The sequence below is a fragment of the Pteronotus mesoamericanus genome, unplaced genomic scaffold (assembly GCF_021234165.1).
Source record: "Pteronotus mesoamericanus isolate MK-2021 breed Mesoamerican mustached bat unplaced genomic scaffold, CSHL_Meso_final scaffold_651, whole genome shotgun sequence".
Classification (NCBI taxonomy): domain Eukaryota; kingdom Metazoa; phylum Chordata; class Mammalia; order Chiroptera; family Mormoopidae; genus Pteronotus; species Pteronotus mesoamericanus.
Genome location: NW_026555325.1, coordinates 24,043,551 through 24,066,724, shown reverse-complemented (window position 1 = coordinate 24,066,724; position 23,174 = coordinate 24,043,551). Strand labels below are relative to the sequence as shown.

The window sequence follows — 23,174 nt, the reverse complement described above, 5'->3', positions numbered from 1 at the left end:
GCTAGCTCTTCTCCATATGTCTGCTATGGAGCCCAGGTACATGGGGATCCCCCCAAAATTCAACAGCCACTCTCCCAGGTCTCTCCCCAATGCCTCCCACTCCAGGTTCTCCTCAAGTGCCTCCAGTCAAAACTGCCTTCTCTTTGCTGGGGCCCAAGGTGAGTAGCTGTGGGCACAAACCCTGTGCTTTGCCCCTTTAGGAAAAAAGAAAAGATGGTTGGTTTTTCTCCAGGGGTTTTTTCCCTCCACAGCAGAGAAAGACTCCATGGCATCTCACCACTGGTTTTGCTACATGATGGGCTGATCTTGGCACTGGTTCTCTGCGTGTGTGGTCCTGGCTTTTCTCCTCTCAAGGGGAAGTTTTTACAGCCGGCTACCTGTGTGAAGAAGGCCAGCCCCTTTTAGATATCCCAGCCCTTTTTACCGCTCTGTGGGTGGTTTTTGGGTCATCCTCAGTTAAAAGTCTCTTTTTCAGGTAGCCTTTAGTTTGACTTGGGTGATTGTTCTTTTCTTTAATTTTATTTCCAGGCTGGTTCTGGGAGGGGGTCAATGATCTATCTTCCTACTCTGCCATCATCTTGGAGCTCCCCTAAGAAGTTATTTTGATTACCTCTCTCGCCCTTGTGGTTTAAATCCTTGCTACTCAAAATGTGGTCACAACCCAAAAATATTGGTGTGACACCACCTGGAAGATTGTTAGAATCTGACACTGTGCCTGAGGCCTACTAAATCTACATTTCAACAAGATCCCATGTGCTTCGTATTCATTTTAAAATTTGAGAAACACAAAGTAACAGTCTTAGGTATGCCTACAATTCCTTGTGCATGCCTGTGTCATAGCATTTATCGTAGACCGTTTACAACTTTGTTTTTCTAAATCCCTGAATTGTTAAAGACAAGTTCCAAGTTTTTTGTTTTTATTATTCTATATCCATTCCACCTGGCACAATGTAGATACTTCAAAAATGTCTGTTATATAAATGACTAAGTGAGCAAGAATAAGTAAAAAGCAAATGCAAAATTTAATTTATTACTTTTTATAGTACTTCAACTATATGCAATATAGTAATATTAATTACAAATGACAGAAAAAGTAATTTTTAGAAAGTTAGTTTGAAAAACCACTGTTTGAGTGTATACATATCCTAGAAACATATTACAAAATATTTTTTATCCTCACCAAATAGTACATAAATCCAGGACTATACCTAAAGCCTCTTATAATGTTTGCCCTTCCTTTAAAAAAGCCCCTCACTGAAATTATCATATAATATCACTAGTTTGAGCACAAGCCAGCAATCAGAAAGAAAGAAAGAAATTACTTTTAGATTTCTATTGTTCTCTTGATGACACACAAATTATGCTACTGTTTATCTTTAAGACTGCAGCTGCTGGCTGGCTCTGCGTCACTATTTACTATAATTACTGCCTTCAGAGTTCATTCTGACCCATATCCCATTATAGGATATGCCCAGGCCAGATGAGCAATTTCAGAAATTAGCAGCACTCATGGATGTTTGCCAAATCATGGCAGTAGAAATCTGTTTCTCTAATAGCATGAAAATTCTTTAGTATACATTTACCCTTCAAAAAAAATCCTCACCTGGCTGTTTCTCGCCACTCAGCATCCTCACCTTCACGCCAGCAAATCTCATCCAGTTCTGTGAAAAGGTCATGAGGAATGTGCTCTTCATCATCATCCTCAGTTCCAAGAATAAACTGTACCCGCTGTGATGGGGTGTCTATGGAAAATCAGAGACAGGGACATGCATCACCAAGACTTCACACTCAAAATGTCCTGGTCACCTCCTTCATCCCCATTTCAACTCCCCTGCCTCCATTACCACACTCAACTAAAGTAAACTTGGGAATTAAAACTAAATTTAGCATTACATTAAGTCTAGCAAAAATTTGAGAGCATAAATATGTAAAATAGTAAATAATGCATAGATTTTATCAAAAATAAAACCAAATATGGTTATTATTTTGGATTATTTATAACACTCCTGAAAACTACTTCTATTTCTCTCTCACACATATCTCTCATCATATATGCTATATTTTTGGTAAATATTCAAAAGATTTGACTATGATAAAATTCATTTATACTAAAACTATGCTGAATATAATTTACAAAAAAACTCCCTTGTGATGTTTCTTTGTAGTCACACCCAAGTCCTCCCCTCAACCCCTAGCAATGACTAATCTGGTCTCCACTACTTACAGTTTTTCCTTTTCCAAAATGTCATATAAATGGAAAAATATGATATATAACCTTTTGTGACTGTCATTATTCACTTAGTATAATGCCTTTGAGATTTTGAAATTTATCTGTGTCACAGAGTATATCAGTAGTTCATCCTTTTTACTGTTGAGAAATAGTCCATTGTAGGAATGTAAAGTTTGCTTATCCATCCACTTGCTGAGGATATTCAGGTTATTTCCAGTTTGGGGCAACTATAAATAGAACTACTGTAAGTATTCTTCTATGGGTTTTTCAGTTAAACATAAGTCTTTATATTCCTAGGGTAAGTAAGTAGGAGTAAGACTGCTAGGTTATACGCTCTCTTTTTTTTTCTTTTTTGCTCAATCCCTCCACCACCACCACCCATCCCCAACACACTCCCAAGCTGTCCGCTTGCTCTCTATCTATGAGTCTGTCTTTATTTTGCTTGTTAGTTCAGTTTGTGTACATAAATATTTGTGGTGGGACCCTACCCCTGCTTAACTCATTAACCTTATTTTCTGCCACTCTATTCCTTATTCTGTTGCCAGTATATTAGCCTTCCTTCAGATTTTTAAAAACACTGTGCTTTTTCCCACTTTAGAGTCACTGCATGCACTGTTTCTTCTCCTAGATGTCTTTCGGTGTCTACTTCAATGTGATATACTTGGGCAAGCCTACCTAACCAGCCTTGCAAGACATATACATAAACAAACACATACGAAAATTCATATGCAAACAACTAAATCATGCATCTGTTATCCTAATTCATAGCACTCAATACTTCTCTTTGTCACACTTATTTCAACTGTAATTTAAAAGTTCTTGTCAAATCATAGCTTAATATATAGTAAATAGAACATATATCCATCTTCCAGAATTAGTCTTTTGGAAGGTGGTAGGGCCAAGTCACAGGAGAGGAAATTATGCATGCAAATTTATTTTTCAAATTATAAAGCATTATATAAATATTATTAATAATAATTGATGCTGATGCTAATGGGGATGGTCATAATGATAATACAGGCCTTCAACATAGAGAGATTTAGTATTTGATGCCCCTAACTACACACAGTGATGGAGACAGGAGCACACTGATGGCAGTGTCTGTCTACGTCATCTTAGGATATAGCCATACATATATAGTATGAATATACCTTGCCTTATAAAAAGATGAGTAAAAAGAAAAATTGGGGGTCTATAAATATACTACAAGCCAATGAAAAGTCAAAAATCTAGATGGTCTGAAGGAGGATCATACCTCTGAAAAATACCTACATCAGGATCAAAAGAAAATGTCCAAAATTGGTGGGAATCCTCATTAGACTATAAAAACATAAACTCTACCAAACAGAAAAACAAAAACTAATTAGGGAAGAACAGAAGAAAATGTAAAGCAAATGAGATAAGAAAGAAATTTAAGGAAACTAAAAATTCAAGAGCAAAATCGAAATCCCTAATAAAAGTAGTGAAGTGCAGAACTGATGCTACAAATAATCAAATTAATAATATAGAGAGAGTAATTTTAAGCTACAAAGGAAAATGACAAAGAGCAGATACCATAAATCCAGCATGCAGATAATTAATTCACAAATAAGAGGCCAAAGTAAATGGAACAGAATCAAATAGAAAAATGTTCTCTACGTGGAAAAGTATCAGTATAAACAGATTTGAGGAGGCCTTTTAATACATCCACCACCAGGCATATTTTAGCAAGTTTTCTTAAATAAAAGGACATAGAAAAATGTCTATAAGCACTCAAGCTCCAAAGAGAAATTCCAAAAATGAAAAAACAAAGACCATAGATTTCTCCTCAATACTTAGTAAAAATAGTTTTTGGATAAAGCAACATGTAGATGTTATTGCAAGTAAAATTGTTACCCCAGACTTTATATGCCATTAACTTACTTCACATCTGGATACAGGTGAATGGGGAATGTGTGTTTGAGGGAGTTTGGGAACTCTTTAAAATAGAAGAGACTCTGTCATGCTTAAAAGATGATGACAACAATCCAGTTGAAGGAAGAAGTCATTCAGATATAAACTGTAAAAGTTTCCAGGTAGGAGAGAACAGGAAATAAACATAATTGAAAAGTCCCTTATCTTATTAAAAGGGAAAAAAAGATAGTTGCAGATGTAAACACATAGGCCTATATATTTAATAGGAGGGGAGTGGAGTGCATTCTTTCTGGTGACGTATTTTCCTTCTGAGGTACAAAGCATCTGCTAAGTGACGGTGAAAAGGAGTATGCTGGACAACGGTAAAGAAGCCTGAAAAATATTTTTTCCAAAACTCAAAAAAATGCAATAGAATTTGGAAGAGGTGTTGAAGCTCCATTTAAATCATGAATTTAAATGGTTACAATCTGCCACGTTGAATGCCAATGTCCCACAGAGCATGCCTACTCAGGGAGGGAGAAGACAAAGACATGGAAGAAACCCAACATAAATATTGATTTTAAACTGGGGGTGAAGTTATGAGTTACACTATAAAAGGGGACCTAAGATATTTAGAATATTAGCAAAAGTATTACTAAAATTACAAGCTATGAAATCAGAGTAGGATAAGAAAATAAATGAAGATTATTACATGGATAGAAAAAAGAGAGATCAAGTAGTTGCACAAGCAAATAAGAAGACAAGCTGTGCTCACGGAGCAGGGTGAATGCGTTACTGTATTTAGAGGTGGAGTAATTATAGATAGATAGGTGAGCAAGGTACAGTGAAGAAGGTAATAGGAGATGGAAAGGTCAAGAGCTAAAGGCTTTGTTCTTACTTATGTCATGTACACAGGCTCCTATGGCTCTCAGGAATTGTTAACAACTACTATATCACTATATGTTGATATTCTGTACCTACTTTCAAAAGAAGAGCAAAGAGTAGATATTTTACATCTTAAGAATAAAATTTGGGTAGATTAGTGATAGTGTAAGTGGGAACTTTGATAAGCATTTCCCCCTGGATTTTCAAACTACTTAGAGCAATGACTGTTATTTGTATAAATTATCAAGAGTTTGTACAACTAAGTTTTACTACTTAAGTGTATTCCCTCAATCACAAATCCAAGAAAATTCTCACCTTCACAATGCAGGTGTTCAATAGAAACAAAACAAAAAAAAAAGATCAAGCTTTCTCTCTCTTCTTTCCAATGTCCAACACAACATATTTTAGAAAAGTATAAACAATTTTATGACTATAAGATATTTTAATTTGGATTGTACAAACAAGTACAATATTATTATGGTCACAAATGTAATAAAAACAAGGCGATTCTTACCAAAGGATGGTGACTCCCTTCCATCCTCTAATCCCGAGTCTCTCTCTCTGTCTCTCTTCCTGTGTTTATGACCACGATGCCTGTGACGTCGATGGCTTTTCCTTCCTCCCAGGGGCACGTGAACTCCAATAAATAGTGTCCGATGACCTTCATCAGGAGTAAAAGCACAAATTAAACTCTAAATTATTCCAGATCACAGATGAGGATGATTTACATGTTAATGGAGACTCAATTCAATTCAATCCAGCACATAGTTTTTGTGTTTAAGATGGGTGTAAATCTTAGTGCTTGGTACTGTATTTTGCTAGTGTATCTATTTAAGCATACCACAGGTCATCACAAACTTTTACAATACTAATTATTTGGTTATATATTTTATAATCAGTATTAGTTTATTAACTGTCTTAATCTCTCTGTGTCTACTTCCCACACTTTGTAACTATACTATTCTCATTTTAAAAATTCATTCTATTTTCTACCTACCCTCAATTAACCAGTTATCTCATCAGTTCCCTTCTCTTGACAGTTAAGTGTGTGAAACGAGTAGTCTTTAATAAACCAGATTTCACCAAGGTCCCTAGTAATGCCAAGTCCTGTGGAATTCTTTCAGCTCTACCGTTCCTTTCTGTGGCACTTGATGTCATTGGCCACTTTCTTCTCTATGACAAATTTCTCTTGGCCCTCCTCCCTCTTCCTTTGTTCTATTTATGTCAATTTCCTTTGGTGGTTCTTCTTCCATTTACCCATTCAAGATTGGCATCCCCTGGGCACTGACCTTGACCTCATGATTTCAACTAATAGGTAGATGGATATATGGATGGATAGATAGATAGATGATAGACAGATAATCACATGATACACACACACACACATACACACACACACACGTAGCAGGCTCTAAGACCCATATCTTGACACTTGAAACTCTCTCAGACCACCGACATCCTTCCCAAAGGCATGCCACATTCAAAAATCATGGAATTCATCCTTTTCTTTGGTCCCCAAGTAATAACTATCTATCATCTATCTCGGTAAATGCACTATCTACCCAGTCATCTCAAAGCCCATCCAATTTATCACTAGATTCTCCTTAGCCCCTCTTGAATCCATCCCTTCTTCAATATCTCTAGTGCTCCTGCCTTAGTTTGGACCCTCATCATCCTTCACCAGGACCTTTGGGACATTCTCCTTAGTATTTTCTTTTCTAACTCCAGTCTTGTCCCACTTTATCCTGTATACTGCTCTTATCCCAATCTTATCCTGTATACTGATGGCCTTTTTTTTTCAAAAAGGAAAATCTGACTACATTACTCTCCAGATTTAAACTCACTGATTACTCTCTGTTTCCTATAGTACAAAAATTTTACTATTCTATAAAGCCAACCGATATCTGACCTCTGCCTATTTCTCTGGCCAGGCTTCTAAATACATGCTGCCACAGACACTACAAGGCAGTGTGTGCCCCTTCATTCCTGAATTTTACAGGTGTTGTCAAATTTCCCTGCTTTTGCTTAATACTGCTCTTATTCTTCCTACTGTATGAAACATCTTTGTCTCTCCTGACTCTCTAATGAATACTTTGTTATCTCCAAAGTCTCATCTCAAGGATTTTAAAACTTTTCCACACCCTCTCATTCCAAATATAGTTGACCACTTTTCCCCCTTAACCACAGACACCAAAGCACAATGGCTCTTGTCAGTAATTATTTACTTATAAGCAGTTTTTCTCTTATTAATCTTCTCTAGGGAAGGCCCATGTATTTACTCACCCTGAGTCTTTAGCACCTGACACAATGCCTTGCATAGAGCAAATACCTAAGAAGTGTTTACTGAGATGATGAACAATTTATTGAGTGATATTATGCCAGGTATCAAGGATACAAATATAAATAAGACATTATTTTATATACATCAGCAGGTTTCAGCTTTCCCAACTTACATAACAAGTGTGATGTATTGCTCTGGGTATCCCCAGACATATGTATCACAGTCAATGAGGAGAAGATGAAATCCCCTCACCAAGACAGACATGCATTAATCTATATAGTTGACACGATCACAAATTTTCAACATCATTATTTTAATTGAAATTGAAAAAATAATCTAAAATATATAAAGAAAAACTTGAAAGACAAATAATTTATAACATCTTAGGAAGCTCAGATATCTAGACATACTACAAATATGAATCCTTAAAATAATTTACAAACGTTGGCATCTTAAACATTAGTAATTTCAAATTACTTGGACCACCACTTCATTGTATTCCTCTACTCTAGTAAGTTGAAAGCTATCAATGAAGACAAAGTATAGAAGAAGAAAGAACATTCAGATAGAGCCTTGTATAAAATTAGCACTTAAGAATCAGAAAAAGAGAAAACAAAGGCTTAAAAACAATAAACAGATGAGATCACAAACTTCTATTTAAACACATGAGATTACATACCTGCTTTTCATCTCTACTCTGTCTGGAAACTGTCTTTTTAATTCCAAGTAAGGAAACAATTTCTTAACAATAATATAAATGATTAATAAATTTTATCACATTAAAATCAGGAAATTTATTAAAAGAGAGTGGGTGAGCAACAAAGCATGAAATCTACAAATCCAAAGAAAAAGTTGGAAAGTCAGTGGGAAAACAGGCAGTAAAAAAAAACCCTTAAATAGGCACATAATAAAAGAGAAAATCCAAATGGGTAATAAAAGTGGGGAAAGGTGTTCAACTCCATTTGTTATCAGGATAATAGAAATTTGAACCAAAATGAGATATCTCCATATTCTTATGACCTTGGCAAAAATTGAAATGGTTGACAATTCTGTGTCTTGGTATGTTGCATACCAGTTTCTCATATAGTACTAGTAGTAGTATACTCTGGAAGATCCACTTTGAAACAGTGTCATTTCCAAAAATATCCATACTTTATGATGTAGCAGTCTCTCTGGACCCTAGAGAAATTCATGCAGGGTGTGTGTGTGTGTGTGTGTGTGTGTGTGTGTGTGAGAGAGAGAGAGAGAGAGAGAGAATGCCTAAAGAAGGACTGTTTGTAAAGAAAAAACACTCAAAACAACCCAAAAATCCATTAATAGAATATATAAATACAGTAGATTGCATTCAAACAATGGAATATATACAAAAGTAATTTAAAAAAAACTACAGATATGCACAGCAACGTAGATGAATCTCACAAATACTACTGAGTTCCCTTTATTACGCATTAGAAATGGAAAAACTATTTCAGAATGCATACACAGAAAAAGATCAATATAAGAGTCAGAATAATTGTGACCTCTAGCATAAAGAAGAGTAGGAATTAGGATTGTGGAGAGTCACATGAGCAGCTTCTGCAATGCTAGAAATGTTCTATTTCTTGATACCAATCTTTGCCCTACAAATATTTATTAAACTTTATATATAAGCTTTCTGTACCTTTCAGTATGTATGCTTCACTTAACAATTTAAAAAGAAGCCAAAGAAGAGTTCCAAGAAGGGAGTAGGTACCAGTTTATATGCTATTGTATAAGGGATTCAAACAAGATTAAGACTAAAAATTAGCTATTACAGTTGAAAATTAATGTTTATCTGTAACTTTCTTGACAGAATTTTGAGTGGATGGGGAAATAAGTAAGAACTGAGGAAGTTTAGACAGTGAATATTCTCTCGAGTTGAGAAGTGGTACTTACACTAACCCTTAAAGATTGCTAAGGTTTCTAACAGTTACTGATTAAGATAACCACTCCCATACAGACAAAGATAAGGGGCACCATGAAACTTGCTGGCAACCCCAAAGGGCCTGGTTGGTTGGGTACAGTGAATGTCGCCCTTGTTTTATTTTAATTTGCAATTCCCTAATGACATATGATGTTGAGTATCCTTTAGTATGCTTATTTACCATCTGTATCTCTTCTTTAGTGAGATGTCCTTTCAGATCTTTCCTATTTTGTAATTGGAATGTTTATTTTCTTATTGTTGAATATTAAGAGTTCTTTGTATATTTTATTCATTTTAAAATTATTTTTTAAATTTATTTTACTTTTTATTTTATTATTATTTTTATTTTTTAATCTCTCTATATTTTAGATAACAGTCTTTTATCAGATACACCGTTTGCAAGTATATTCTCCCAGTCTGTGGCTTGTATTTTCCTCCTCATAACTGTCTTTCATAAAGTAGAAGTTTTAATTTTAAAGAAGTCCAATTAACATTTTTTTCTTTTATGTTATATGTAAAAAGTCATCACCAAATTCAAAGTCACCTAGATTTTGTCCTCTGTGGTCTTCTACAAGTTGTATAATTTTTGTTTATACATTTAGCTCTATCATCCATTTTGAGTTAATTATTGTAAAAGGTATAAGACCTGTCTAGACTCTAATCTCAATACTTAATTCACTTTCAGGTATTTGCCCCAGTGATTTGAAAACCAATGTCCACACAAAACCCTGAACAACATTGTTTATATCTGTTTTATTCATAATTGTCAAAAATAGGAAACAACCAAGATGTCCTTTAATAGGTGAATGAATAAACAATGGAGTATTGTTCAACAATAAAAGGTATTAACCACAAAAAGACAGAGAAAACAAAAATTGCTAAGTGAAAGAAGCCAGTGAAAAAGCTATATACTATGGGATTGCAACTATATAACATTCTGGTAAAGGTAAAACTATAAAGACAGTTAAAAATATAAGAGTTTGCCAGGGATTCTGGGGAAGGGGTTAGGGATGAATAGGTGAGACACAAAGCCATTTTTTAAAATTATATTTTATTGATTATGTATTATAGTTGTCCTTATTTTTCCCCTTTTGCCTCCCTCCACCCAGCATCGCCTACTCCCTCATGTAATCCCCCCACCATTGTTCATGTCCATGAGTAATGCATGTAAGTTCTTTGGCTATTCCATTTCTTATACTGTACTTTACATCCCATGGCTATTCAGTAGCTATCTATTTGTACTTCTTAATTCCCTCACCTTTTCACGCATTCTTCCCCTCCCCTCTCCCATCTGGCAACCTTTCGGTAACTAACTCCTTTTTTCTTGCTTTTAAGAGTCTCTCTTTAACATTGGGCCTTTTAATAATGATGTGTCTTGGAGTGGGCCTCTTTGTTTCCATCATAATTGGAATTCTCTTCACTTCCTGGACTTGAATGTCTATTCCTTCACCAAATTAGGGAAGTTTTCTTTCACTATTTTTTCAGATAGATTTCCAATTTCCTGCTCTTTCTCTTCTCCTTCTGGCACCCCTATGAGGCAAAGGTTGGACCTCTTAAAGTTGTCCCAGAGGCTGTTTATACTATCCTAATTTTTTCTGGATTCTTTTTTCTTCTTGCTGTACTCATTGGATGTCTTTTTATTCCTTATGTTCCAAATCATTGATTTGATTCTCGGCTTCATCTATTCTACCGCTGTTTCCCTGTAAATTGTTCTTTATTTCAATTAATGCATCTTTCATTTCTGACTGGGTCTTTTTTATGCTGCTGATGTCTTTACTGAATTTCTTGAGCATCCTTATAAACAGTGTTTTGAACTCTGCATCTGATGGATTGCTTATCTCCATTTCATTTAGCTCATTTTCTGGAGTTTTTATCTGCTCTTCCATTTGGGCCATGTTTCTTTGCCTCTATTTTGGCAGCCTCCCTGTGTTTGTTTCTATGCATGAAGTAGAGCTGCTTTGACTCCATGTCTTGGTAGTGTGACCTAATGTAGTAGGTGTCCTGTAGGGTCCAGTGGCACAGCCTTCCCTATCACCCAAGCTGGGTACTCGAGGTGTCCCCTTCATGTAGGCTAAGTACACCCTTCTCTTGTAGTTGAGCTTTGGTTGCTGTTGGCAGATCAATGGGAGGGATTTACCCAGGCCAGTCAGCTTCAAGGACTGGCTATGACCACTGGTGACCAACCTCCACCTTCCGTGAACGATCAGCTGTGCAGGGGTAGGGTTGTGGTACTCTGATGTGGTCTATAGCTGCCTGTTGGGTACACTGGCCCTCGGGTTTCCTGAGTGGTGCAGACCAAGATCAGCTCCTGCCTGTGTTTTGCCCAGGGCCACCCCTCCTGAGTTGTAAAGCAATCTGTGATGGCTGTTACTTGTGCTCGGCTTGGAGATTCCCAGGTGAAGCCAAGCTGTGACTCCAATCTGGCTGCTGCTAAGGCTCACTGAATCCAGCTGTTGCTTGTTTGATAGGATTTAGGAGGCAAGACTAGCCATTCTTATGGAAAAGCAGCTTTCTCTCCCTATATACCACTGGTGCCCTTCAAGCTGCCAGAACTCAGATGGAACAAGTCTGAGTAGGTGAGTCTGTGTGTGTGTTCCCCAAGAGAAACTGATTAGGGCTCCGGCACTTTCCTCCAACAACTCAATCCCCGCTGGTTTTCACAGCCAGAAGTTGTGGGGATTATCTTCCTAGCCCTGGAATCCTGGGCTGGGGGGCCTGGTGTGGATCTGGGACACCTCACATCCGAGATATCCATCCTGAATTTTTATGCATGCGCATATGGGGACAGCCCGCTCTGAGTCCACATCCCTCCTACCAGTCTGGATGGATGTGGTTTCTTCAATTCCATAGTTGTCAAACTTCCATTCAACTCAATTTCATAGTTGTCAAGCTTCCATTCAGCTTGATTTCTAATGTTCCTGAGTGATGGTTGTTCTCTATTTTAGTTGTAATTTTGATATGCTTGTGCAAAGAGGTAAGCCATGTCTGCCTGCATCACCATCTTGACCAGAAGCAACAAGGCTTTTTTAGAGAAGTGGCACTATCTTGCTGTTTGCAGCCTCCCTAGGCTGGGCAGATCCACTCGAGACTCAGGTAGACGGAAGAAAATGCATGGAGCCATGGGGATGCTTGACATGCCTTTATTCGGGGGAGTCACACAGGCCACAAGCCCATGTCTATGTCAGTGCACCACTCACTCCCTCACTCTCCGTGAGAAGCCCCTACCTCCTTAAGTATTGGCATGAACAAAGCTGACTTCAGGCCAAAAAGTGAGGTAACCTGGCATGAGCTGCGCATGTGAGCCTACTCCAGGCTAAGGGGCAGTTTATTGCACCCAGACTCAAGGCTATGAGAACACTGCTTTATCAGACTCCAAGGTTGTGAGAAGCTGCTCCCCCTAGTTACCCAAGCATCTGGGTGAGGAAGCCAGACTGCCTCCACTTACCCTACACCTACATAATACTATCATGGTGGAAACAAAGAATGAACCCCACTATAAACTGTAGACTTTAGTTAATAATAATCTATTAATATTGGTCCATCAATTACAAGAAATGTATTTCACAAATGCAAAATAATAATAATAGGGGAAACTGTGCAGGGAGGGGCATAATCTCTGCAAACCTAAAACTGCTTTTAAAAATAAAGTCTTTTAATTTTAAAAAGTCAAGACTCATAGCTACTCATAGCACTGAGTAGCTATAGAGAAATTTATTTTATAAGTAAGCAAAAGCAGGAACAAATAAGGGAATATTTGTGTCAGTGAGTAGATTACACGTAAAGGGGAGAGGGCTAGCATGGTGTTCTTGTGGTCATATATTTTAGGAAAATTTGTGAATTTAAGGTATCTTCATGATGGGGAGCACTTGAGTGCTGACAATTGGGGAAACTAAAAGGACACAGAGTTGGAGATATATTTAGGTTGGTTTAAATGAAACATATTTATATGATTTGCAGTCACTTCCTAGTTCAAGTAAGTCATTGTTACCTGTCCTGAAGGAGGAATGGCTTCCCAGAATACTACTAGTATCAATTGAGCCAAACTCACCTAACATTGTGTGTGACACAAAGGTTCAAGGTTAAAGTGGTGTCACAATATGCAGAAGCATCACAATCTGGAAGCATGCGGGTAATGGAGAAGATGCAAGGTTTCACTGTACAGAGCCAGAGTTAGTCTCTGGAAAATTTTTCCCAATATTACAGATCATATATGCAAGAAGCTTGATAGACATTTTCTTAAATTTTAAGACCACCTTGTAATATTTCATGAAATTGTAAATAAGTTGTAAAGATGAAAAAACTTTTCTGGACTATCATGAATAAAAATAAATTTTAATTAATCATGATAAAGATTGGATTAATTTTCTATATTCTCAACAGAAAAATAATATTTAAAATGTTTGATACTTGAGGTAAAAATGTAGGAGAAAATGTATTACAGATGTATGTCAGGCAGTTAATTAAAAATATCATGGTTTTTCTCCAAATGTTATAATTCTGTATTTTTATGTTTTCAAATAAGTATTTGTTTAAATCTTTCTCATTCTAAATAAATATTTACTTCTGTATCTAATTTATATTCAAATTTTAAATTCTTTTTCTTAGAGAACCTAGAAAATAGCATAACCTTCAGGTGCCACGAAACCCAAATCTGCCTGTAATACCATCTATATGCAGGCAGCTCCCAATTTTGTATCTCTGATGTAAGCCTTTTTTCCAAACTCCAAACCGACATACCCAACTGCTTACCTGACACAGCCATGCCATGTCCAAAAGACATGTTAAAATCCACATGTTCAGCCCTGGCTGGTGTGGCTCAGGGGTTTGAACACTGGCCTGCGCAGCAAAGGGTCGCTGCTTCAATTCCCAGGGAGGGCACATGCCTGGGTTGCAGGCCAGGTCCCCAGTAGGGGGCACATGAGAGTCAGCCACACTTGAATGTTTCTCTCCCTCTTTTTCCCTCTCTTCCCCTCTGTCCAAAAATAAGTATATAAAATCTTTAAACAAAATCAACATGTTCAGGACTGAATTCCTAATCGGCTCCCGTCCCAACCCCTTCGCTCGCCCGCAATCTTGTCCATCTCAGTTGATGACAAAACATTTTCCTAGTTGCTCAGACCAAAACCTTGGAACCATTAAAGACTCCTCTGCTTTTTCTAAGTCCACAACCAATCAATTGGGATATCTGTTTGGACAACTTTCAAAATATATCCAAGAATTTTTCCACTTATTATTTCACTTCAGCACTCCGGTCAGGGCCACATCACACGCAACCTGCATTATTGCATTAGCTTCCTAACAGGTCTTCTCAAGTCTGCCATTGGCTCCTGCAGTCCGCTCTAACACACAGCAGCCAGTGCAGTCCCTTTAAAACGCAAGTTAGATCATGTCATTCCTCAGCTAAACCTGATGTCACTGCATTTCATTCAGAGAAAAAGCCAAGGGTTCTCTAATGCTTTATAAGGCCTTCTGTGATCTGTATGCCCCACTCCTATAACTGGTATCCTCTCCTGCTGAAATTCCCCTCAGTCCCCTTCACTCCCAGCCGTAAGGCCTCCTTGCTGTGCTCACTGCCACCCTGGGAGCTTCCCACTGTCTTGTCAAATATATCCCAGCTACCTACAACAGTGCTTGATAGTTCTCGGTGCTCAATACATTTTTATTGAGTATACAAATCTTTGCATAAATAAAGATGATATTTTAAGTAAAATATATAAATAAAAGACATAATGCATTATGCTAGTAAACACATTCATAAAATTAAGAATAGAAACAAAGCTAATGGCCATAAATTGTATTGCAACAGTATTGAAACTATCACATTTATGCTTATAAAGCCATAGAGAAAATATTTTCATGTTTCTGCATGATTAAAGATATCTAAAGCAAAGAGCAGTGGAATCTGGGTTAAAGGACAAGCTTTGGAAGTTAAAGGTTCACTAAATAGAGATCTTCAAAGAGATATAGACATATCTCCCAGATTTATATGTTTACATTTCTATTATAGTGAAGCCCCAGAGCTACTGGTTTATATTCCAAAGGGTTTAAACGAGAGGACTTCCCCCTTTCTATCTTGAGATTCATTTGCATAATGGAGAAAAGATTTCTCGCCCTCTCTCAGTAAAGGAGGAGACTGCTGTATAGCAATTCCTATACAAATTCCCAGATTCATAATCTTAAGGCTCTCCTCCTATGTGTATAGCCTCACGCTGAAGGGGAAGAGTGGACATGGAGACCAATGTTGTTATTGCTGTAAGTAATAATAATAGTCTGTATCTGATCCAAAAACCTCATGTTTGCTTTTAGGACAAAATTAATATAGGTACTGAAAACTTATCAATGAGTTTAGGGGTTTTCTACAAAGATTATATGAGATAATACAGTAGACAAAAAATATTAAACAGGCCTGTAATATAGTAGATACTCGTATTTGTTAGTTCTCTTTCCCCTTCATTGTCCTCACCTTCAGTGTCTTAAATGAGTACAAAGTCAAAATAAAATTTTACTGTCCGATTTCATAGTCTTCCTGCTTCTTTCTATGTTGACAACTTTTTAAATCCCAACTCTTAATAGCCTGTCCTAAAGAACTAGAAAATGAGCTCAGATCCTGTGGAAAACAATATTTAAATAAATAACATTTCCAGGTTAATACTACCATATATTTTTCCTATAATATTATATCCGAAATTCAATTTTATTTCTCACAGATATTACTTAAGGAAAAAATTCAAGAAACTCAGTAATAAGTGTCATTATTCTGAAGTGACTTGGCATTTATTAAACCTAATCTAAATTATTTTTAAAGATTATATAGGAATAATTTTTAAGAGAAAGACCAAAATTTTAAAGAGGGAATCTTTTCAAATGAGCATTTTTTTAAAATTAGTCAAAATAGTTAACAAATTAACTTTCTGTCATGTTAAAAACCCCAAAAGTAATAAAAATACAGATCATTGAGATGTGAATATATTTTCAAAATATTAGGAAGAATGGCACAGTGATCTAAATTTTTTTTTTTTTTAGATAAGCATAGACCACTAAAATTTATTCAGAATTTACCTGTATGTCAGTTGAGGGAAAATACAATTTCCCCATTAGAAAAACAAAGGGTTTGTTAAAGACAACACTGCTTTCTGAACATAAATCTTGCTAACAAATCCTGGGTTTTGATACTTAAATTGTATAGACATTATCTTGTTGAGTAGGTCCAGAAATATTGTAAATATTTTCATTAGATAAGAGATACCAGTACTAAAACAACTCTGGATGTGGCTGTGGCCATAGGATACTATTTACAAAATGCAGTGAGGGAAGAAATGCATTTGGGGATGGCAATGTGATTTACTGTGATTAATAATAATACTAATAAACTATTCTCTTTTATTTTGCTGGCAGGAAAGGAATCAGCTAACTTTTTTCTATGCAATGAATACAACACAGCTGGTGCATAATCAGTGAGTCACTACAGCCATTTTACTTAGATCTGTCAATCATGGTAAAAGGTCAAGTAAATTAAACTGACTGAGCATGTGATCTCTTTAATTCCACGGAGAGTCTAACAGTCAGAAAACACAACGAGGCATCATTTATCATAATATATCAAAGAACTCTTAAGTCAAACACAAATTCTCTGCTGAGGGAAAGCAACAGAGAGAAAGAAGAGAGTCCTCAAGAGGGTGTGAGTGACTGCCTGTATGTAAAGCAAAGAGATACTATTACGCTACCGCCATGTTGTTTCTTACAGTTGTTTTGCTGAATGAGAAAGAAAGTTAAACACCAGTGCTAGTCAGAGTCACTTACCCCAAGGGCCATATTTGCAACCACTGCAAAACAAAGGCCACGTGACTGTGGCTATTATATACAGAAAATAGGTATCTTGAAAGTGTCAAAGCTGCTCATCAAAATGACAAAAAAAAGTTGTTGTTGTTTTTTAAACTAATTACAGATGTACAAGTTTAGAAGGTACTGTGACATATTTTAAAAAATACCATTTCCTGTAAGTTTATAACACTGGCTTGAGCAATAGCAACTGTATTACTTTGTATCCTGAGATAGCAGTATTTTCTTTTTAACTTGGAACATAGCCTCAGCACTTTGTGAATAAATGAAAGAATCCTAATATGTATTTTCTAAGAAAAAAGGACAGGAGAACTTGCAATTTTGATAGGTTATAAGACAGGATATGATACCTGCACTTAAAAAAGGATAACCATCCATTCATTTAGGACTCAAATTCAAAGGGAACAACAGCAAATAATACAAATACAGATATAAATAAAAGCAGTAAAACAAAACAAAACAACCCAATCTGTATTAAAGCTACTGTTAAGTGGTGCCAGGCATTAAATTCTGTAGGAATTAATAACAGAGTGAAACGAAGGATAACCTGGGCAAGTAAAAGAAGTTCCTGGAGAATGTACAACTTCATCTAGGTCATGGTAAGTAGGTTTTGGATTTTCAGAAAAGTGGGAAATCTAGAAAAAAAAAGATAGTGTGGGCAAAAAAAGGAAAGCTTTTTTGGGATGTTGGAGCAGGGGGAAAAGTAAGGTGAGACAGGGCATGTATTTTTATAGTGACAAAAACTTCCAATTTCACTATTATTTTAAAACATTTAGTTTTTTGTTTTATTTATCAAGGAAGAGGGAAAAAAGAGATGGACATATGTTCTAGGATACTTAAAAAATAAATACAAAAGAGAAGGTGGTACTTCTCACTTCCCCAACCCCATTTTAACTAAATTATGGTTTCTGAACAGCCCTGCCACTTTGCTTCAGGAAAATGAGCAAAAATGTAAAACTATAAAATTTTCCAGAAATAGTGTTACACTGTATTAATGTGAAAGATGTACACATGTAGAATATGGCCTATTCTGGGAATTATGGTAAGGAAGGACACAAAGGCTTGCTTGGAAAACTGAACAGTCATTGAGGAGAAAATAGATTTCCATGAAGACAGTTGCAGGATTCCGCTGTGAAACTGAAGGAACAAAACAAAACATCTAAAAGCAAAGATGACTATGGGTCCTCTGTATGTCTCCCTTGGAGAAGTGTCTGTTCAGGTCCTTTGCCCATTTTTTAATTGGATTGTTTGTCTTCCTGGAGCGGAGTCATGTGCGTTCTTTATATATTTTGGAGATCAAACCTTTGTCTGAGGTATCAGTGGCAAATATATTTTCCCATACGGTTGGTTTCCTTTCATTTTGCTGATGTTTTCTTTAGCCGTGCAGAAGTTTTTTAATTTGATATAGCCCCATTTGTTTATTCTTTCCTTTATATCCGTTGCTCTAGGGGACATATCAGGGAAAATATTGCTGTGCGTAATATCTGAAATTTTCCTGCCTATGTTCTCCTCTAGGACTTTTATGGTATCATGACTTACAGTTAAGTCTTTTATCCATCTTGAGTTTATTTTGGTGTATGGTGTAAGTTGGTGGTTGAGTTTCTTTTTCTGCATGTAGCCGTCCAGTTCTCCCAACACCATTTGTTGAAGAGGCTATTTTTACTCCTAAGAATTCTGAAACACCAATTTAAAAGAACCTATGCATCCCAGAGTTCATAGCAGCATTATTTACAATAGCCAAGGGCTGGAAACAGCCTAAATGCCCATTAGTAAATGAGTGGATAAAAAAACTGTGGTACATTTACACAATGGAATACTATGCAGCAGAAAGAAAGAAGGAACTCCTATCCTTCATGACTACATGGATGGAACTGGAGAGCATTATGTAAAGTGAAATAAGCCAGGCAGTGGGAGACAAATACCATATGATCTCACTTAAAAGCAGAACCTAATCAATAAAACAAACAAGTGAGCAAAATAGAACCAGAGACATGGAAATAAAGAACAAACTGACAGTGACCAGAGGGGAGGGGGATAATGGGGGAAAGAAGGGGAAGGGTTGTCAAGGAACATGTGTAAAGGACCCATGGACAGAGACAATGGGGACGGGAGGGTTGAATGTGGAAGATGGGGGGTGGGTAGAGCAGGGGAGAGCAATGGGGTAAAATGGGGACAACTGTAATTGAACAAATGAAAAAAATAAAAGCAAAGATGAAAAACACTTGCCATTCCTGTATGGATATTTGCAAATAAGAAATAAATGGCGTGGTAGTTTTTGTTTTTAATGGCCACAACATTTTTGTGGCTTCTCCCTGCAAGGGTAGAAGCTATTCTGCCAACCCTTAAATCTGGGCTTGGCTATGTGACCTGTCTTGACCTGTGAGATAATAGCAAATGTGAAAGAAACAAAGGCCTGGCTTAGGCATTGGTTTCCCCTCTGTTGTTTCTAGGAACATTTATGTCACCCTGCAATCAGGTCTATCAAATGTGTCTAATTTTATTGCATATAACCACCAGTAAATACTGCCTTAGCACCTTATACTTCCTAATAAAACTTCTGAAAATTCCAAGTAAATAACTAATTATATAATCAGGCATATAATTCCTATGATAGGATCTATAAGAGGCAATATGGTCTGATTAATCATGTTTATATTTTTGGTACCTCGCATATTAAGAGCTCAGCAAGTATTTCTTGAGTAATTAATAATTAAATCTTAACCACTTTTTACATTTTATGATACTGCAGCAGGTTGAAAAATTCAAACGCTGGCTCACAGGAGAATGTGCTTTGAGGAATAGGATTTGTATCAGCAAGTGAAATGTAGATAGCATGCCTCGTGAAGAAGGGAGGTGCAGGAACACAGAGGATCCAGAGACATATATTAGCATACTTATCCTGTTTTCATCTGGGACTCAATAAAATTATGTATTATTTTTTAAAATGTTCATTACAATAAATGTGGATTCACACTGATATATAGAAACTGTGTTTCTTGTTTTCCTATTTTTTTACAGGAAATTTTGGATGAAAACAATGACTTGCACTCTTATTATATATGCGTGTAGCTGGCGGCAGCCGTGTGCTGAAGCTCTGACACCAGTTCTCTGGAGTCAGGTGTGTACATCCCTTCTTAGCTATGTGTTCTGTGGAAACACTTTGATGATGTGAAATCAGCTCATGGAAATTGACAAATGCCACAAATCAAGGCTGTTGGGGGTCAAAGGTTGTTGAGAGGGAGGGTTATCAGAACAACACTGCCTGGTACTTGGTGGGACTATAAAGTGAGACTTCCTAATTTTTCTTTTTCTTTCTTTTCTTTTCTAGGTTGTTGACAGTTTTCTATACTGAGAGGTGATGTGATCAATTTACCTTAATAAGGCTGACTTCACTTTCTGGAATGATACACTTTGCACAGTTCTGTAATTAAGTGGATATTGAGTAAGTACCCACCTCTCAGTGCAGAATATAAAATAATTATTTTGGATGAGGGAAAAGCATAGAGCTAAGATTTGGGAAGTGAAATTAGGATGCATCCTCCTTCCAGCATCCATTTTAATCCTCAGGTTTACACAGGTTTACACAAGGAGTCAATTAGGAAGAAGAGAAACTAAACCCAAATCCCTTTGCTTTGAGAGTTAAAGTCACTAAACCATATCTGAATGAGTACAGTGCCCTAAATGAAGACAGGCAGGAATGGATAACATTCCCCTACTCGCACCCTCATCTGGAGGACACACCACCACTGGGAAGGGAGTCTGGCCCATTTTCCAAACTCAACAGCAGCCACTAGATTACAAAGGGTGTGTGTGCATACACAGCTGGTCTATGCCTATCACTGGTGCTAAATGACTGATGCTAAAGGCTTTTCTGACAAAGTCACTTAGGTATAAAGAAACTTACCTTGAGTGGAAAAAGGGGACACATGTGTGCCCTTACAATAAGGGATATTAAAGACTTGGGTCACTAAGAAGTTTAACATTTAAGACTCAAAGTGGGTTTTGGTGTGTATATATGTAGATGAGGAGGTTGTGTGGCTAACTGGACAACACTGTACAGATAAATTATGAAGATCAATAGCTTTAGTGGACAGGGCCTTGTACCAAATGATGGTAGATAATCACACAACCCTAGTGCAACTTGCATTATCCCAACTGCTTGGATGCCACCAGACTTCTACCCAGTGGCAGAAGAAACTGAAACTATAGTAATAAGCTAGGCTATCCAGTGTTAAACATTTGTTGTGATCAACCTTGAGGGGAAAATGTAAATATGGACTTTAGTATGTAAAGTCTTTATATCTTTTTTACTGCTGTATTACTGGTACCTGGAATAGGGTCTGGCACTTAATAATAGGCATACAGTAGAGAGTTGGAAGAATGAATGAATGAGTGAATGAATGAATGAATGAATCTGAAGTTCAATTTATTCTCACTAAGGGTAGCAACAGATTAGAGACATTAAAGTCTGATTCAACCATTTAGATGAAGTAACTCTAGGGAGCCTTGGGAGAATTCCTGGAGAAGTACAATATTCCAGAATACTACCAGGCAGGTAGTACCTCTGACTCATTATATTTTGAATGTTAACCAAATATGACCTAATTTTATATCTCAAGATGATAAAGCCAGACATAACCTTTTGATTAAAAATTTTACATTAGATGGTATTTTTTAAACCTCATCTACCCTACTTCAATTTCTTTTTCCTTCAAAAAAGATATAAGCCACTTGGGGAAAGACAAATACGATATGATCTCACTTATAAGAGGAATCTAATGAACAAAATAAATTTATGAGCAAAATAGAACCAGAGGCATAGAATCATGGAACAGACTGACAGCTGTAAGAGGGGAGGGGAAAGGTGGGGACTGACTCAAAGAAGATGAAGGGATTAGTCGAAAAACATACATGAAGGACACATGGACATGGGCAGCGGTGGGGGACTGACTGCGGAAGTGGGGGGTGGGCTGAAGTGAGGGCAGCAAAGAGGGAAAAAGTGAGACAACTGTAATAGCATAAATAATAAAATATTAAAAAAATAAAAAAGATATAGAGTAAGTTTCTGTGGTTTTCTAGAGGCATGATCAATTTATAGGACATTATTTAAGCCCTTGATTTATAAAGGGTAAAAAGTTCTTTTCAAATTTAAAACTAATGACCTTTTCTTGTCAGTCAGAGTTAACAAGGAATTTATATTTTAAAGCACACTCTAAAAGTTCTCTTAAAGATCATAGAATTCAAAGATGGAAAAATCTTTAGAGATCACCTAATTGAAACTTCTCATTTTACCATGTGAAATAAACAGAGGTTAAAGTTAACATTTCTAAAACTAAATATTCCTAAGTAGCCATACCCAATATAGCAATTTTAAAAACTTAACAGCTTTTTTTCCTCATACAAAACTTTACTCTTTTTATGTAACATAAAATGATAATCTTCCATATAACAGTCTTTCAAGTACTTTAAGTTGGCAGTCATGTTTTTGCTAACTATTCCTTTAGCTACTTTCTCAACTAATATTTGTATGAGATAACCTCTAACTTGGTCATATTCATCCTCTTCCATGTACCAACCTTAGGTATATTCTTTGTATGAAGGTCCACAGGATATGTATGGATTCCTGTAGTACTTATAGGTGGAAGAAACATTCTAGGAAGTGAATCAACCAGGGAGAGTATGGAGAATAAGGGGGGAAAAAACTCAAGGACATGTGTGCAGAGAAACCAACATTTAAAAGATAGTTGAAGGGTCAAGTCAAGGAACATGTATAAAGGACCCAGGGACAACAACAACAGAGGAGGATTGAATATAGGAGGTAAAGGAGTGGGCAGGGCAGGGGAGAGTAATGGGGGGGAAATGGGGACAACTGTAATCACGTAACAATAAAAAATAAAAAAATAAAATGATAGTTGAGACTTGTCAAAGATTTGAAGGAATAGATGGACCTTCTCACATTATGATAATAGGAGTATTTCTGAGTATAATCATTCTGGAAGGCAATATAAAAATGTATCAAAATATTAACTTATAATCATTTGACACAGTAATTCTCCTTCAGAGAATCATGTTAGAAAAATCAAGTTCACAGAGATACATATACAATCATGTTCATAGCAGCTTTG

The 23,174-nt window shown here is 36.5% G+C and overlaps 1 protein-coding gene across 4 annotated transcripts in view; it reads right to left on the bottom strand.

Moving 5' to 3' along the window:
- Positions 1–23,174, bottom strand: part of SLC4A10 (solute carrier family 4 member 10) — a 277,734-nt gene that overhangs the window by 133,758 nt on the left and 120,802 nt on the right. For all 4 annotated transcript variants that reach the window (XM_054562648.1, XM_054562649.1, XM_054562647.1 and 1 more), the window contains exons 3-4: positions 5,502–5,648; positions 1,604–1,742 (exon numbers count right to left, since the gene is read on the bottom strand). In XM_054562648.1, coding sequence (XP_054418623.1) covers positions 1,604–1,742; positions 5,502–5,648 — 286 coding nt within the window. The remainder of the gene's footprint in view (positions 1–1,603; positions 1,743–5,501; positions 5,649–23,174) is intronic.